Below are 17,270 nucleotides of genomic sequence, written 5' to 3' on the forward strand. Positions count from 1 at the left end.
CAAGTAGCATTGGTGTCAAGAGAGAAGAGGAAAAAGAGTTATGAAAGGAGATAACTAAAGTGGTAGAAGCTTAAAGATTAAGAGAGTTCAGTTGCTCTTATTCCAGAAGCCAGTTAGTAGGGATGACATATTCGGATTGAGATAATTAAATGTGAATGAACCCTGGCAACAGCCTGAGAAAAGTCAAAGAAAGCTGGCATGACCATCACCATGGGACTGAGTGATGGCACCCTCAGTAGTCAAGGACTCAAGGATGCATTTCTCATTACTTACTCCCATCTCTTCCATCCTAGGTCCCCATCAGCCTCTGAAAGCCCAACTGTGTATTTCTGGTATACTAGGGTTATTTCTACCTATAGTCTGCTCTTCTCTGTGGTGTTACCTACAGTATGGAACCAAAAAAAACCCCTCTGTATGTCATGGACCATCTATAATTTCATTTGGGTTTCAAGGACAAAGTATGAAGGAGAATATCGTGAGTGTTTCCTCTTGTCATGGAGAGCTTCACTTTGCTCCTGCCATGCAGGTGGAATAGAGGTTCACAGGAGAATCCAGTCTTATCAATGTCCTCTACCTACTTTATGGGAGACTGGCCCACACAACTGAATCTCCAAAAGAGAGCTTGAGAATTTAAAGCTAAAAGGCCTCCAGAAGATGAGAACTTGTGACAGGCCCACAAGGACCTTTCCCAGGTTGTCCCTCACCAGTCTGGATGGTGATTCATCCAAGGAAACTCTTGACTCACTGGAACCCCCAAGAGAGGAGTCTTTTTTTTTTTCCCACTCAAGATTTCACTCAAGATTAAGAGGGAGGAGAACGTAACTTTTTGTGTGTCTATTTAGATGTCCAAATTTTAACTTATATAATATTAATAACCATCTTTTCCTCCCTTTGTGGAATAGAAAAAAGAGAAGTTATAGGTAAACCTGATTTTTATCAAATATCTTTGGAAGAAACGCTAGGGATAGCATTAAAAAATTCCACCTAGTTCATTCAGTATTTCCAACTAATAAAATAGTGCAGCTGAAGGAAAAGAATCACTTGCCAAGATTACTGGCACTCCCAGGTAATAATTCTGGTGACAACAGAATCAAAATGGATGCTTGCCACTTAACTTCATACGCATGATTCCCCTAAGGGGGGCAGGTTAACATTACTTTTCTGCTAACCAGCAAAAGAGCCTGTTGAAACCATGTCATCTCTGGAGGTTTCTTTAATGTGCTTCAGCAAACTCTTTAAAAGCAGCAGCTACTCCCATGCAGATCTTGCACATGTTTGGTGAAAAATACCTGCAGTCATTTTGTGGATTAAGTATTCGGGCCTCCTCTAAGCTGGATGTGGCTGCTGAGGCTGAGGACACAGAACACGTTGGAATCTTGCTGCTACAGCTGATGACTTCTTCTACATCCTCCCTAGGCCCAGCTTTGCCAATGCTCAGCCGCTTCCATTTCTGCTGATCTATCTCTGTCACCGGTCCAAAGTGCACAAACTTTTGCCTGGGGCCAGAAGCCTTCTTATAGGCCCTTGCTTTGTGGCTGGCAAAGTCATCACGGAGGGCAGTTTCTGCTTTAATTTCTGGTGAAGGCTCAGGGGCACAGATGTGCTCAATATCTCCATCCCTAGTCAGAACCAGAGATAAGTTCCAAAGGTTTCTAAGGCAAGTACGAATCAATAAGAGGCAGTAAAAAAAAAATACTAGATATATAAAAAATACTTCTATGGCTAAAGCAGAACTGCTTTCCCATTAATCAATCAAATGAAAATGATTACTGTCTTGCCTAGGTGCTTTAAATTTCCATAGCTTTCTAGACATGACTTCCAGCATCACAAATAATGAAAATCTTAGGTACAATGAAATAATTAAAATTATTTAAAAATCAAGTTTAAATTCCTTACAGTAAACATGCCTATCAAGATAACCTTTCACAGTAAGTTGGTTGAATTAAAGAGGTTTTCCATCCACGTGGCTTGTAACTTTGAGTATTGATAAGTTTCCATTTGTGAAGAATATACCCTGTGTTTTGAGGGGCATTTTTTTTCTGGCCATGAAAATAAAAAATGATAGAAGAATAAGCTTTTGATTCCTTCAGTTACATAACACCACTGCCAGGGAAAAACCAATGGAACACATGACACACCTTGTCTTTCCTGATACCTTCAGTCTCTCCCACGTCTCCAAGTCAGCTTCTGTTATGTTGCAGATGGTGACAAAGCTTGGGGCCTCACGGTGAGGGGTGAGGCTGCCCTGAATTCTCCGCTGCGCCAGGTCATCTTTGTAAATATCTGGCACCTTCCTGAGTCCCTCTTCCTCAGGTGCACTCTCCTGAGCCCTCATAATACAGGTCACCATTGACTTCACATCTTCTGTTTGGCCCTGGTTTCTGTCAGTTTGATTCAGACCCCCACATCATGGGAAAAATCAGGTTCGGGGAAGAGGAGCAGACAAACAGAATGTCAAGCATGGTAATTCAGAGGCTGAGGACAGAATGCAATGATGGAAGCACCTTTCTCTTTCTTAAAAAATATGCAGTCAATTAGAGCCCTGATTACTTTTGTCTATGTTACCCTGTCGACACTGTAATGAGGAGTTTTTTCCAATAGATGACAGTCTCTAATTTAGGAAGAGAAGCTAGGGCTCCCTGAAGGCTGTTAAGAATGGTAATGAGATTTTGGTTTGATGGTAATGATGCCCAATTCCCACACTATTCAAGTTACTATAATGAATTCAAGTTTTCTGATTGAATCCCTGAGCCCTCTTGGAAGGTCTTTTATTGCACCAGTAAAACATTAGGAACAAGCTCTGCCTGATCCAAATTCTAGGATTAGTTTGGAGATAGCTGGAATGTTGTTCACATACTAAAACATCTCAGCCATAAACCCACAACTGCCAGAACATACGTTTAAGTCAATTCTGAAAAGAAAGTTTAGATGTTCAAATTCAGTCTCTACTTCCTGATAGCATTAGGTAGAATTGACTAGTGTAAACTTGAAGAGCAGAGTATATCCTCTTTTCCTGGATCCAGAGTCAATGCCTATTTGTTTCTTGTATTAATAACTATTTACCTTTATCGATGTTAAAACTGATATTTTCAATTGTTCTCATAAGAAGTGAATGTTAGATAGCTAATGGTGACAATGCTGTAATTTAAACCAAAGCTGTGGCATCTATATGTATAAAAATTCTATCACATTAAATGTCAATTTCCAATTAAATATTCTCCATGAGATACAAAGTCTCAAAAATATACATAAATAGGGCTTTTTTCCCCCCCCAAAATACATCATCCAAACCAGAAAACCAAGAGGTATTCTTTTGTTACCTAGATGACTTGGTGTATTTGCAGAGCCTATGCAAATAAAAAAGCTGCAGAATTTTCTTTTAGTTTGGGGAATGGGATCAAGGAAGGGCATAGCAATGGGACACTAGGGAGCCCCCTCTTTTTTTCCCATCAGTTTTCTGATGTTCTCTAGAGAGAACATGGGCTGTCCCGGACCCAGAACTGTGTCTCCAAACAGAGTCAGGTGACAATGACAAATGAAGCTGGAAATATCAGGAATTAAAATTGCATACAGGAGAAATGAAAAAGGGAGATACAAAAGCTACTCCTTTTCCTAACTCAAGTTGCTGATCTCCATCAATATGCCTTGATGCTGGTCAATTATCCAGAAGTCTTTGTTTCACTTACAACAAATGATCCCTTCCGCAAGGGTCTCTTAGAATGGTTTGTTACAAGGCACCCCAACAAGCACCACAAAGACCGAGCCTCCTAAAGCTATAATGTGTCCTACAAAAACACTCGTGCCAGGACTCTTGTGCTCTAATCCCTGTTCTACATCCAGGAACATTTCATGTGTTTTATGCCTGGTAATTCATAAAACAAAACAAAACAATAAAAATACAAACTACTCCACTGAGCTCAATGACTGCTCAAAGAACCATTTTCATTGTGTAAAACACAGCTGAGATATTTATATTTTTAGTTTAATAGTTACAAACCTCTTAAGTGATAGGTAAAAAGATGACAATTAAATAATGAAGATGCACACTCTGATTTTGATATAAGAAAAAATACAAAAATGATCAACTTTGCATCATGAAATTTAGCAAGCTGACATCTTAAATGAAATCACATCTCTCTCAGGATAAAAGTCACTGGCCAAATCTCATTCTACTACAATTTCCCTTTCCCAAATTAAGAGGATGGGAGAAAAGATAGGTGAAGGAAACAATTTCCATGATAGAACAAATAGAAGTGTATTATATGTTTGAGAAGTCTTTTTAATGAAAAATATCCATTATCTAATGCCTACGTGATCTTAATGGTGTGAGGGGAAGAAAGAGCTAGTCTCATTTTATTCTCTTCCAATATCTGCAAGCAGTGGGCAAGAGAAAAACATAGCTAAGGAATATCTATGTTTTCTGCTTCTTATGAACGGACTGGAGTAGCCTTGAGAGGTGGCTATTCCCTGATAGGCAATGGCACATATTTGTGCCAATAATGCCAATCTATGATACCAGCATCCATTTGTAGTGACGTGCCCAGATATGGCATATCAAAGTTTATTTGGGAAATCCAGCCCTATTTTGGACATGGCCTTTCTACTCTCTGCCAAAGTATTCGAGGAGATTGGTCATCTGGAGTTCCACTTCAAAATAAACCACAATTTCCAATTATATGCATTGGGGCAGGAAAGAGAAGAATAAGGGGGGGATATGATACAAATCGCCTTCACTTAATTATGTCTTCTCTCTCTTTTGTGCGCACACATACAAACACACAGAGTGCACACCTTTTATATTCTAGACTTTTCTTTTCTGAGATTTTCTTCGAGAGTTGTTTGCTGCTATCTGATTTCTCTGCCTCTTTTTTTAGGTAAGGGCCATAGAGGAGTTGACTCAGTGGCACCATTGGCTTGGTCTGGTTCATCCTTGTTCTCCTTGCAGCAAAGTCATCTTTTTCAAGATCAGGCAGTCGACATGCAACTTCATCTTCTGACTCCGAATCTTTGCTATGTTGGTGGGTCAGGAAAGGGTTTTCTTTGCGAAGGATAATATCACGAACGGCTTCTTTCTCATCACTTAATTGCTTTTGACTAATAGAGGAAAGTTAAATGGAATTCCACATGTGATCAGATTAAAAAAAAATTTTTTAAATCCCCATCTCCAGATGGCAACTATGTTGTTAGTAAAAATATCATTAGTTCAGATGACATCTGTTTATTATTTTAGTCCAGAGTTGCAGCAGTTAGGGTGGGTTTCAAACCTTGAATTTAGCCAGCTACTAGCAATACTAAAAATTCATTTAATTTACAGGGCTTCATCAGCGTCAGAAAGGTAGGATCCTAAATGGCTCTGAAAGTGACAATCCAAATTCTTTTAATTAAATTTGGAAGAGAAGGAAGTTTTTTGTTGTTCTTTTTTCTTTCTTTGGCACATAGTAATGTACCCGATAGGTACTCAATTGGTTTTTGACTAACAGGGCAAAGATTTGAGCCACCAAGACTCTAATCTGGTGGAAGGCTAATGAATGGAGCTATGTGACAGCACATCTGGAATGTGCGCCAGATTGCAAAATGTAAGGAAGACCTTTCTGTAGAGCCGAGAGGACCTGAAATATCTGGAAGTGTTTATGACTACTCAGAGTGGACCCGAGATGTAGCAGATGATCCTGCCCTGCACCCTCCTATCAGCAACACTTCCTGCCATCTTCTACCCTCTCGCCTCTCCACCTTCCAGCTCTTCTTCTCTGTCATATGCTAGATGTCAAGTAAATTGTGGTAAGACATTCTGACAAAATGGCTTAAAGATAATTACTTTGGGCTATTTTCATTTTCAAAGAGCTCTTGAAGTCCTCAAACTTTCAGATCCTAGAGGAATGCAGTTTAATGGTGAATTATCAGGGCTTTTTCACTTTGTTTTGTTTTTTGTTTTTCTTGGTAACGGGTGGGGTGGGAACACAGTTGATTGTGCCTATCTGGTATTCATACAGACTCTTCTTTCCTTCTTCATAAGAACAGGCTTGATTCTAAGTAATTATAAAATACTACAACTTTCAAAAAATCATTTATTATCTTCTCAGTCCATAAAGTTGATAAGTAAATAAAATACTTTGACTTCTAAAGAAACTTCATCTACTTTGTATCCAATTTCTGAGTGAGGATTCAGAGTAAATTCTTCACCTTCAAAGGACAATTCATCTCAGAAATAAAAACAACTCATCTCAGGAATTAGCTCGGCTAACAGTAAAGTGAGTAAGGACTCTCGGTTCTCTTGTTACCCAGGTGGTGTACTGTCTACTGTTCTGCCCACACTGCTCCAGAGGAGTCATCATCTTAACACCATAGCAGGCCCTGACCCCGTCTGACTTTCGGAACATCAAATCATCATTAGTAATGCCCAGAAAACTCCTCACTGCTGACCACTGTTCTCAATAAAATCTTAAAACACATTATTTGGAGGTGGTTGGTGGTACTTTGCTCCCTGATTAATTTATTTCTTAAAATATGAAATCCTGACCTTTGTGTTGCACACCTGACTCTCAATGTCCTGCCTGGCTACTCCCGGACTGTGCTTATGCTCCTCCCTGGCTCCTTAGCCAATGTATCCCACAAGTATCAACTGGACAGGAATGGTCAATGGGGAATGATAGGCCAATGAATTAATCTCCTCAAAAAGCACACTGATGCAGATAAAGAAGGTGGCTAACTGTTACTGATGCATACTATGTGCTAGAATTTTTTCTGTGTTAATTCATTAAACTCCAATACTAACCCTGCAATGTTAATGCTATTAGCACCTTCATTTTACAGAGTGGAAACTCAGATTAAGAAATTTCTTATTTTAAGAAATTTCTTAGGCTAAGGTCAAAGCACCAGTGCTTAAGATAAAATTTAAACCCAAGCAGTCTGGCTCCAGAGGTTCTGTTCTTAACCACTGCGCTATTCATTAAACAAAAGACCGGGTCAAGAACCGTATTGAAAGCAGAGAATCCTACAAAAAATAAGGCATTATCATTACTATAGAAGCAGAAGAAAGAGAAGTATTTTGGTTACTAAATAAAAGGATCCTGTGAGTTGTACTTAGAATGGAGGTGAGATTTGCATTGCTGGTTACAGAGAGCAATGTTCTGCCAGGATTAACGACAGCAGAATGCTAACTAAACATATTTTACAATGCTTGCACAGCACTCTACAGTATACAAAGCCCTTTCACACGCATTATCTCATCTCAGCTGCTCCAGCTCCAATTCCACTATGGGAGTAGACCCCTGGTTCAACCCTTAATTCCAAGAGTGGCATTCTTTCTATTTTATGACCAGGGGTCCTGGGTTTCAATCTCCCCTGACTCAGGCAGAATTCTGTGAAATAAAATGTGTACATTTATGCAAATGCCCATGCTAATTTGAGCAGAGGGAATCTGGTGCCTTATGTGTCAAGTAATCTCAATTTAGATATGTGGACTTGAAAAAGGGAGGGATGAAGAAAACTTTCTGTATCATTGGCCACTTAAAGCCACTCTCTGCTCACTTGAAAAACCAGTCACAATCACTGATTTTCTGCTAACTGCTTGAATCCTATAAATTCAGAGCTTCAAGGTAGACTCAGAGAAAGAAAGAAAAATAACACAAATTCTGGGCTGGCACTGTTGGCCATAAAGTAATAAACCATACGTATAAGGCAGATATGCAGGATTGTGTTCACAGGTGTCTAATTACCAAAATATTTAAATGATTTTTTATAAGGTGCTTTTCTTTTTTCCTTGAAGGACCCTAGGAGCACTCTATTATGAAGCTTCAATACAATCTACTTTATTTTTCAATAATTACATCTCTCTGAGCTGTTAGAATCTTCCAGATATAGTAACTTTCATGACAGCCCTGCAAGACAGGAATTCCGATGCTCACTTTGCATTGGAGGATGTTGAGGTTTCTGGTTCCAATCATCTGAACTTAAGTAAATTAAGTAAATTTAAGGGGCGGACCCAGGCTGTCTGGCTTGATATTCATGGAGAGGTTTGGCACTTTTATTTTTTCCAAGTCATTCATAGATGAGTTGCTTTGAGAAGAAGGGGCTGCTCTGTGAGCACAGCTCGATGCTTCACTTAGAAGGAGTCAGCCCAATGTGAAACGAGAAATGCCAGGCCCTGCCTCCAACCTGAAACCCTGTCCAGCCTCATCTAAAACAAGTGAGGCTATCTTTGTAGCAGAGATTATTGGCTCAAAGCAGGTGAGGAGGAAGAAAAAAACTCCTGTCTCAATGTTTCTAAGGCTTATATATTTCAAAGTGAATGAGATAACTAAGGAAGAGCTGGCATTTTCTTTCGCCCCCTTTTACTTGGCAACACACAAGCAACCAGCTCAGATTGGCAGTTTGTTCTATTGAAAGAAACAGGGCTCTCCCGAAAAGCCTGTTAGGCCTCCTGGGAATGTCCTGGGCAACACCAGAAACATCCTTTTTTCATCCAGTGTCCAAACAGGGCAGCTACATCCGGAGTCACAAAAGTTCATGCAAGTTATCTGTCTGCCTGGTCCCTGGTCCCCAAGGATCTGTTCAGCAACAGCTAGTGACACAGGCATCTGGTAAGGAGGGATGTAGAGAAATACGTGTCTGGCACTTAGCTGCATCTGCTCTTTCTCTAAAAATTTCTAAAATGTCTATTGTTCCTCAGAGGTTTTTTTCCCCCTTCTGTAATTAATTACTATGTGGCTGAGAAGATCCACAGACTAGCAGAAAATACTGAGTACTGAAACATATGAAAACAATTAGAAAAGAAGTACAATCATGTGAAACCTATAATTCCGTTTAAAAAAAAAGTTTACTTCTCCAATGGGAAACAACAATTCAGAGAAACTCAGTATTCTACAGTATTTTAATTCAGGGGAAGTGAATTTTGGTTCTTATTTTATCCTCTTAAAAACAGAAACCTTGGCTTCTTTGGCAGAGTCTCATATTTGGGGTATTTAAGCTAACTTAATCACAAACTAAAATAGAACAAAAAATAGGTTCTATGCTTTTCACTTCAATGGCAACTCTAATAAATATTGAACTTCACACATTTATTAAGAAGTCCTACTTTCTGTTCCTTGATGCTAAGATACCTCCTAATATATTGTTTGGCAAGAAGCTTGGGACATCTAGGCTTCTAAATTCATGTGAAAATAAAACAACATGCACCTTTGCTACTTTTTTATATATTGCATTAAAAATAATACAAGGAGGTGTTTGAGAATATTTGGGAAAGAATGACATCAACAACAAAAACAGTCTAAAAAGTAAAGCCTTGTTCTTCATCTACAAGCCTCCTTCCTTCACCCATGCCTCCACACTCTCACCCATCTCTGCAAACATATACTTTCCTAGCTAAGAAATGAGAGAGAAAAGTTTGTTGGACATCTTATCAGGTCCAAAGATGTGGTGGCTAGAATTCATCTGGATGGCAAAGACAGGAGACCAAGGTTAAAATGTTTGAAGAGACATCAGCATATTTAAATATTTTATATTCTTATCTTTTAGACACTAAGAACCTTTTTCTTCTTCATGATATTCTTTTCATTCCAGTTAAGCTACTTTCTGCCACATTAAAAGCAGGATCCCGAATGTGGATAAACTTAGAATGACTCTCAACTCTGTTGTGGGCTGCAAAAAGTAAGTGACAAAGACACAGACATGCCAGGCTTTGGTGTGGTGTGTGTAAAGCCTTGATGAGAGGGCTAGCAGCTGAAACGTTTGTTTAATAAATGAATTCTGGGTGTTTGGAACATCTGTGTCATACTACTATTGGGGACATTTTCTGGAAATATGTATAATTTTCCTGTACCCAATTTTAAATGTTAAGTCAGAAGATCTAGGGAGTGATGACATTATCTGACCTGAAAATTTCTGTGTTATAGAGCTAAGTTAAACAAAATATGTAAAAATTAAGCCAGATAACAAGAAACATGGACAGGAGCAAAAAATACCACATAAATATAATATTCATCAATCAGAATTACATTTGTAAACTAACCACTATTCTAGGTTACAGAATTCAAATTGTGTAAAAGGTTTCAATGTTTCATTAGAAATCTCCCAGTTACTGAAGTGGCAGAATACACTGATAAAATCTCTAGCCTTTGCTCAAACACTCTGTTCTCTATATTACCAAGATTTCTAGGTGTGTTGAGTTAGCTTAATGTAGCTCCCACTCATCTCCCCTTGCTCTTTTGTATACTCTAAAGATGATACAGAGGTTCCTCAAAACATTAAAAAATAGAACTACCACATGATACCATAATCTTGCTTTCGGGTATTTATCCAAAACAACCGAAATCAGGATCCGAAGAGATATTAACACTCCCATGTTCATTGCAACACTATTCTGATATGAGTAGATGCTCAAACTGGTGAAAAAATATATGTGTCTGACAAGGTCTCTGAGCCCAAATTTGAAGAATATCTGGATTCGATTTTGTTTTTAAGATTCTACCACATTATTCTTCATCATTTTAGAAACCCAGAGAGATCCTTTTAACACAAGTATGACTTTATGTTAGAGTTTTCTGGAAGCATATACATGTTTAGAATAGACATACTTATCTGGGGTATACCACAGACAGAAAAGAAGTATATCCTTGGTTTTAAAAATCAATACAAAGCTACTCTAGGATTAAATCCAAAGAAGTCAATGCTGGAACTTTCAGTTAAGACCTAGACCACAATGGTAAGTGGATACAGAATTGTATAGAGACATGGAAAATGTTCTGTTAAATATGTGAAGACAGAAGAGGTTCTCTGGTCAGAACATCTAAATCTGGCCAGTAGGTCGGCAGTAGTAACCAGCTCTGACACCGGCAAGTCGCTTACTATCACTGATCCTCAGTTTACTCTTCTTGAAAATGGGTATGCCAACTATCTCTTAGGATTAAATGGAATAGCAAGTGGCAAAGGAATTTCAATTGTCAATTCTGTTGTCAATTTTAATTTGTCAAATAAATTTTGGTTTCACTATTTGTTACGATCTTTGTGGTTACTATGTGAGAAACATTAAACAGCTCAAAATACTAAATAAAACTGTAGACCTAAAGTTTTCTGTGACCATCTCACATGTAATATGAAGCCATCAGGACTTATACTAGTGCCTTTGTTACAATTAAGAGAAATAATTACTCCATTTTTTGTTTTTGAATCAACATGCTTTAGAAAAGGAATCAAATAAACCCAGTCTTTCTTACTATTCCCTTGGGACAAAGAAAGTAAATGGATTTTTGTAAGCCAGCCGCTCTCTAAAGTGAGTACTCCTCATTTCAAAGGAACTATTTTCCAGTGATGTATAAAGTAAGATAAGAGCCATTTAGGAGTAGAGTAAAAATTAATAGTCCCTAACCATTGAAAACTAAAATGTTACTGCCAGGTAAATTTTACAGCCCACAGATGACTGACTAGGATACTTGACAAGGACAAGGTCTAATCAAGCAGCAAGAAGCTCACTCTTCACCCCCATTTAAAATAACCAACTACTTAAGCAACAACATGCCCCAGGGCAGAGACTATTAGCTATTTCTACTTGCTCCAAGTAGGAAATAGTGATGCAACGGAAAAGCAGAAAGTGAGACAACAAGATGTAAACTCCAACACTCCAGACAGATTCCAAACCCAAGGCATGCACAAAGCCAGCCAGGTCAACCCTCAGCCTGCTGAGCTGACCTGGCAAAGCGCTGTGCTGCCGGCATGACCTTGATTCCAGCTTGCTCTAGCCTCCTGCGCTTCTGGATTTCAACAGTGTCTTTTTCTTCAAACTTGGGCACGTGTGCCACCACAGCGCCCTCTGGAGGCGGCTGCTCCTTACCACTGCAGGTAGGTAATTCCAACCCACCATGAGAAGGCTTTCCACCAGGATCCATTTGGCCGACTGGGTCATCTTCACAAGGAGACCCCACTTCACTTCCCTCTTCCTCTATTGTTTCAGGATTGCTAGTGAGTTGAACAATATGGTTTACCAAACTAACAAACTGGGCTGGGGAGCAGACCACATGTTATCTCCTAGTCATTCTGATATTACTTTCTACTTAAAAAAAAAAAAGTCATAGCATGCAATATAATCCTGCTAATGAGAAGAAAATTAAATGTAGCCATTTGTTAATTAATACAATGCATCATAATCTCAACACTGATTAAGAGCTATTTCAAATTGATATTGAAAGGCAAAAACTTTTTCTGCTAGAAAGGTAAAATTCATGTTTCATTCAATAATTAAAACTTTTAATAAAATGCTTGTTCAATGGACAGTCATAGATAATAAAGGTAGACTATTAGAAATAACCATGTAATATCAGGGTGGTTTTGCTGAAAGTATTAGACTGCACTGTAAGTTTCTTTCATTGGATTATAAGGTTTTTGAAGGCAAGGACTCTATCTTATTTACTAATGGGTGCCCAATGTCTAAAAGACAGCTCCTAGCATGTAGTAGATGCTCCATAAATCATCACTGCATGAATAAATACAAAAATATAATCAGAGATTATGTTTAAAATAATGCCCTTATAATATTCTCATTTTTTTCTGTATCTAGATAAGTATGCATCTCAATAAAAAAAAAGTATCTTTGCATAAAGATAAGTCTTTCTGCATCTAAGATAACAGGAGTAGAGTCAGGCAGTCTCCACAAAAGAACATGGATGACAGATGTGTTCTCGATGTTCTGCCAATAATACCTGTTTCAAAAATCTGCTCATTAGACAAGTATTTGTTGAATACCTACTATGTGCCAGGCACTGTTCTAGGTGCCTTCGTGATGCTTATATTCTATAACAATCTCTCTCCAAAGGTCTATTCTGCCACCTCCATTTGTAATTTTGCATCCAAGTTCTGAAAGAAGTATTTGAGCTCATTTGTGTCCAGAAGCTATTGGTCTCCTATACCACCCACATTCAAGCCAGGATGGGAGTAGCATAGCTCAAGCCTTACCTGAAGGGTCTCTCCCCACCCAGGGGGGAGGTGGCGGTGCTCCAGCTCTTCCGATATTCCTCTCGCTCTGCTTTCTTCTTTCTCAGAGGAGCAGGGACATAAGCCGTCTGATTGCTTTTGTTGGGGAGGTACTGGTTAAAAGGCACTGCTGATTTTGGCTCACCATGGGAAGTCCGCCTAGCAGACATGTCATCTTTCTTCACATCTGGCAGCTTCCGATGTGGCAAGTCAGATTCAGAGTCACTTCCTCTCCCTGGGGAAGAGAGGGTGGGTGCTGAGAATCCTGTTGGGCTAGCAGAAAAGTTCCTAATGGCAGGTACACAGTGTTAGGGATGTGGTCAAATCTGTGGGTTCCAGGGATTCCTTCTTCAAATTATTTGCTTAACGATCTAACCTATCACTTTAAATTAGTCTATTCTGAAAAAAGCTCTCAACTCTAATCAGAAAAAAAAAAGCCAAATTAAAAAAAAAAATAGAGGTAAGCCTAATTGTATCTGAGAATTAAAATTAGCAATACATTAGCAATAGTACTATATGCCTACTCAGATTCTGCAACTCTCAAAAGAAAAAGAAAAATAGCCAATGGAGTTTTTACTGAGCACCTATTATTCAATGTCTTATACTGTGCTAGATATTCTGACAAATAAAAATTATAAAAGATTTTATCTTTGAGGTACCTTTAACCAACCCATGAAACACCTGGAGAATATTAGTTATAACCAAGAAGCACAGACATGTAGGAACTATAGGAATTCAGAAAAGTGGCTGATTTGGATTATAATCAAGGGTTTGCCTTCCAGGAAATGGTTTGAGTTATAATAAATGCATATTCCTCTATATCAGAGCCCTTTCTTGTACCCACTGCTGGAAGCAATCTTTTTTCCTGTGAACCTTATGGCCCGATGACCTATTCTTTTCTTTTGGTACATTTTACTTTCTATCTCATATTTTGAAAACAAGGGCTGTATGTCATCCACAGGACTTATCACAGTGTCTTTGCACACAGTGGGCATCCTCAAATTGTTTGATGAATAAATGAATTGGTTTGGCTTACAGAGTATTTTAGATAACGCAACATAATTCAATGTTGCCAACACCAGTCTTGAGAAAGCCCCAATAATTAATTATATTATATCCTTGTTTCCTAAGTCTCATATCACTAAATTTCTAGGATCTATAGAGTCAAGCTGTCATTAAAACAAACAGTACTCTTTGTAGGTAACCCCCATTTTAATACTGGTTTGAAACTCTTAAGCAATGAGAGTATTATGAGGCAATTCAACTCAAATAGAAAATTGCCAATTGACAGTTGCAAAAAGAGCCTTAAACTGAGTCAAGATGAGAGATGTGGCGGCCTAGCAGAATGGGTCAAGTACAGAGTGTAAAGTCTGATTCACTTCGTGTTGAGTTCTGCCGCTCAGTAGTTATGAGACTGCATTTGTTACTTCATCACTTTAAGCCTCAGTTTCCCAATCTGTTGAGTGAAGATAATAAAAACATCTACTTTATAGGGCTGTTGGGAGGATCAGATACATAGAAAACTGTTGGTACAGTACTCAGTCCACAGTAAGTGCTTAATAAATGGTGACTACTCTTTATGTCATAATAGTTCTGGATTTGTCAGTAAAGGGCTTTGGGATTCTAGGCTTATTTCTAACACACTTGACTGTCTTTTTCTATAAAATAGGAAAGAGATGATTTGCCCTGGAGATGAAATGATTTAGTAGCCTTTAAAAGACTACTAAAAGTTAAAAGCATTGACCATAAACAAGTCGTTCATTGTTGCAGATAAAATATTCAGTTTATGAATTATTCATGCCACTTGTTTTCAGTCTTCCTCTGCAGCTTTGACCATTTCATTATCCATTAGTTTTTAATTTGTAACTTAGCTTCCTTTGTACCCCAAGTCTTTCATCAAGTATTGTATATCTGTCTCAGTGTCCTAATAAAATGTCTAGAGCTCCGTGGATTGCTTTATAAACAGACACTAATACTACCTTACCTTGCCAAACTCTTAGATTTGTTTCCCTATTCGATATTATCCCCATTCTAAAGAAGGGGAAACAGAGACTGAGAGAGGCCAAGAGAGCCCCTCCTCCATGGCTAGTTAGGCACAGTTAGGGACTCTAATTTCTGTTCTTCAGACTCCCAGCCCAGAGTTCCTTCCTCTGGGACACACTCTTCTTGGAAAAATATCCTCTGCTTGAAGTATCTAAACTAGGGAAAGCACTGCATTTTGTTGAATAAATGAATGAAAGACAATGATTCTTCAGTCAACTACGAAGGTTTAATAATGGATTAGAATTGTCTCAATTCTAAAATCCTATAATTTATGAACATTATTTTTGTACAATATCTAAAATAAATACATTATCTACAATATACTGAGTGAAAGTCAAAACAGGTTGTTTAACACATAAAGGTATCACCCTTTTTATTTATTTAAAAAAGTTTTAAAAACTTTATCCAAGTCCTATCCTTCCTTTCCACAGGGCTCCATTTCTCTCCCTTGCAGCAAAGAGGGGGTCTTTCTTTGTTTTACACATCTTTTCCACACACATCCTAACTTTCTGCTTTTTAATATTCCTCTAGCACTTCAACTTCTCTCATTCCTTATTTCTCTCCCTGAACTCATCTTTTATATAAAAGATAAGAGTATTCATTTAACAAAATACAATATATTTATAAAATATGTTCTTAATTTTAAAAGTACCCGAATGGAAGTTTTGTATTTCCTCTTCAATGACATGAAGGCCTCAAAAAGAATGATAATGAAGGTAAGGGAGAAACTGACACCTATCTAAGCCAGACAGATTGGCTGTTTTGACCCTGGGGACCCACATTATCCCTTCCAGGTAGCTCTGGTCCAACCCATAGAACATGACACCTCTAATGAGTATATCTTTTGACTATCCCTATTGAAAGGGTGAGTGGGCCTCATAACAATAATAAAACAAAGGCTCTTCGAATTGACCCAATGTAGTGTTGGAGGATTTTATGGTTAAGACATTCCCTAATTGATTTTGAGTCCTAAGAAATTAATTTTCAAGACTCAAAAAAAAAATTCTTCTAAATTTGAAGTGTTTATTAGTACTAGCAATATTCTTGATTAGCACCATTAAAAAAATATACCACAAACTTTAAGGAAATACATCTATTTGAATAAAATTATACTAAATTTTTTCAGGCAGATAAAAAATGTGTTGATTTTCTTTAAAGACCTCATTAAGTCTTGATTAGTTTACAAGAACATCAGCCTGAAGGTATCAGGCTGATTGGTGAAATCTGTCTGTAAGATGTTTTTTCACGGATGCTATTTTGTGAAGCTCAATTTCCTGTTATTCTTTAGATGGAAAAAACATTTATAAAATGTTTTTAAGACTCCAGCTTATCAATCTTAATTGCTGCAAACTAAATCATGCCTCTGCACAACTACAATATTAGTAACCACCATCTCAAATCCCTTCAAGATGCGGCTCATTAAAAACTCTGAACCCCTGGAAGCCTGTGACAGACTAAGTGTGTTACCAGTTATAAAAAACCAAGATGAGGAAAATCACAATTTTTAAAACAACAATCAGAATAATATGGATAAAATAGTTTACATGTTCGTTAAAGTAAATCTGCTTTTTAGTTAGGTAAAAGCTCAATTAGATCATGCACTTGGTACTATAACTTCTAAAACTGTGGGTGGTACTAAAAGGGCATATAAAATTTTAGAAATGTTTTTCAAGTCACTCACAATGCACCATGGAATTCTTTAGGAGTCAGACTATGTGGCCCTGAGGCTAGTCTATTTGTTGGAAAGTTTAAGTGCTAAACAAAAGCAGTAGTTCAGACATTCTAGAATTTAAAAAAATCTATTAGGCAAATAAAGCACTGTAGATAAATTAACCTTAAGAATACAAGTTTTGGACTCACAGTTCTTGAGGCTAACATTGTTACACCACTTATTGATAGTGATTTTTGTCATTTACCAGTGTTAGGAGGAAAACTTAACCTCCTTAAGGTTTATCTGTAAAATATGAATAAGGAGCATTACACAACCCTGTGAGAGGACTAAGTGAGACACTATTTGAATAGTTCATAAACTGTGCCGAGGACTAAATGAGATACTAGGAGTGGAGTAATTGCTCAGGACCTGGACACGTAAAATATCCACATATTTTAGTAACATAGAATTTTATAGCTGAGAGGATTCTTTTAGCTATATAAGATAATGTTTATCTCGGAGAGTAGGCTTAAGTCTCTAACTTAATGTTAGCATCAAGAGACGTTTAAAAGAATACAAACAAAAAATTCCCCACAAGCATTAGTGTCTTTCTGTA

At 37.8% G+C, this 17,270-nt stretch overlaps 1 protein-coding gene across 19 annotated transcripts in view; it reads right to left on the reverse strand.

The window, feature by feature from the left end:
* LIMCH1 (LIM and calponin homology domains 1) overlaps window positions 1-17,270 on the reverse strand; it is a 332,907-nt gene that overhangs the window by 68,636 nt on the left and 247,001 nt on the right. For 18 of the 19 annotated variants that reach the window (XM_016160713.2, XM_036227975.1, XM_016160709.2 and 15 more), the window contains one exon: window positions 12,943-13,195. In XM_016160713.2, the coding sequence (XP_016016199.2) occupies window positions 12,943-13,195 (253 nt within the window). Of the gene's footprint in view, window positions 1-1,289; window positions 1,620-2,138; window positions 2,382-4,791; window positions 5,095-11,682; window positions 11,950-12,942; window positions 13,196-17,270 lie in introns of all 19 variants that reach the window. The other variant, XM_036227982.1, reaches the window with a different exon arrangement.

The sequence above is a fragment of the Rousettus aegyptiacus genome, unplaced genomic scaffold (genome assembly GCF_014176215.1).
Source record: "Rousettus aegyptiacus isolate mRouAeg1 unplaced genomic scaffold, mRouAeg1.p scaffold_m13_p_10, whole genome shotgun sequence".
NCBI classification, from domain to species: domain Eukaryota; kingdom Metazoa; phylum Chordata; class Mammalia; order Chiroptera; family Pteropodidae; genus Rousettus; species Rousettus aegyptiacus.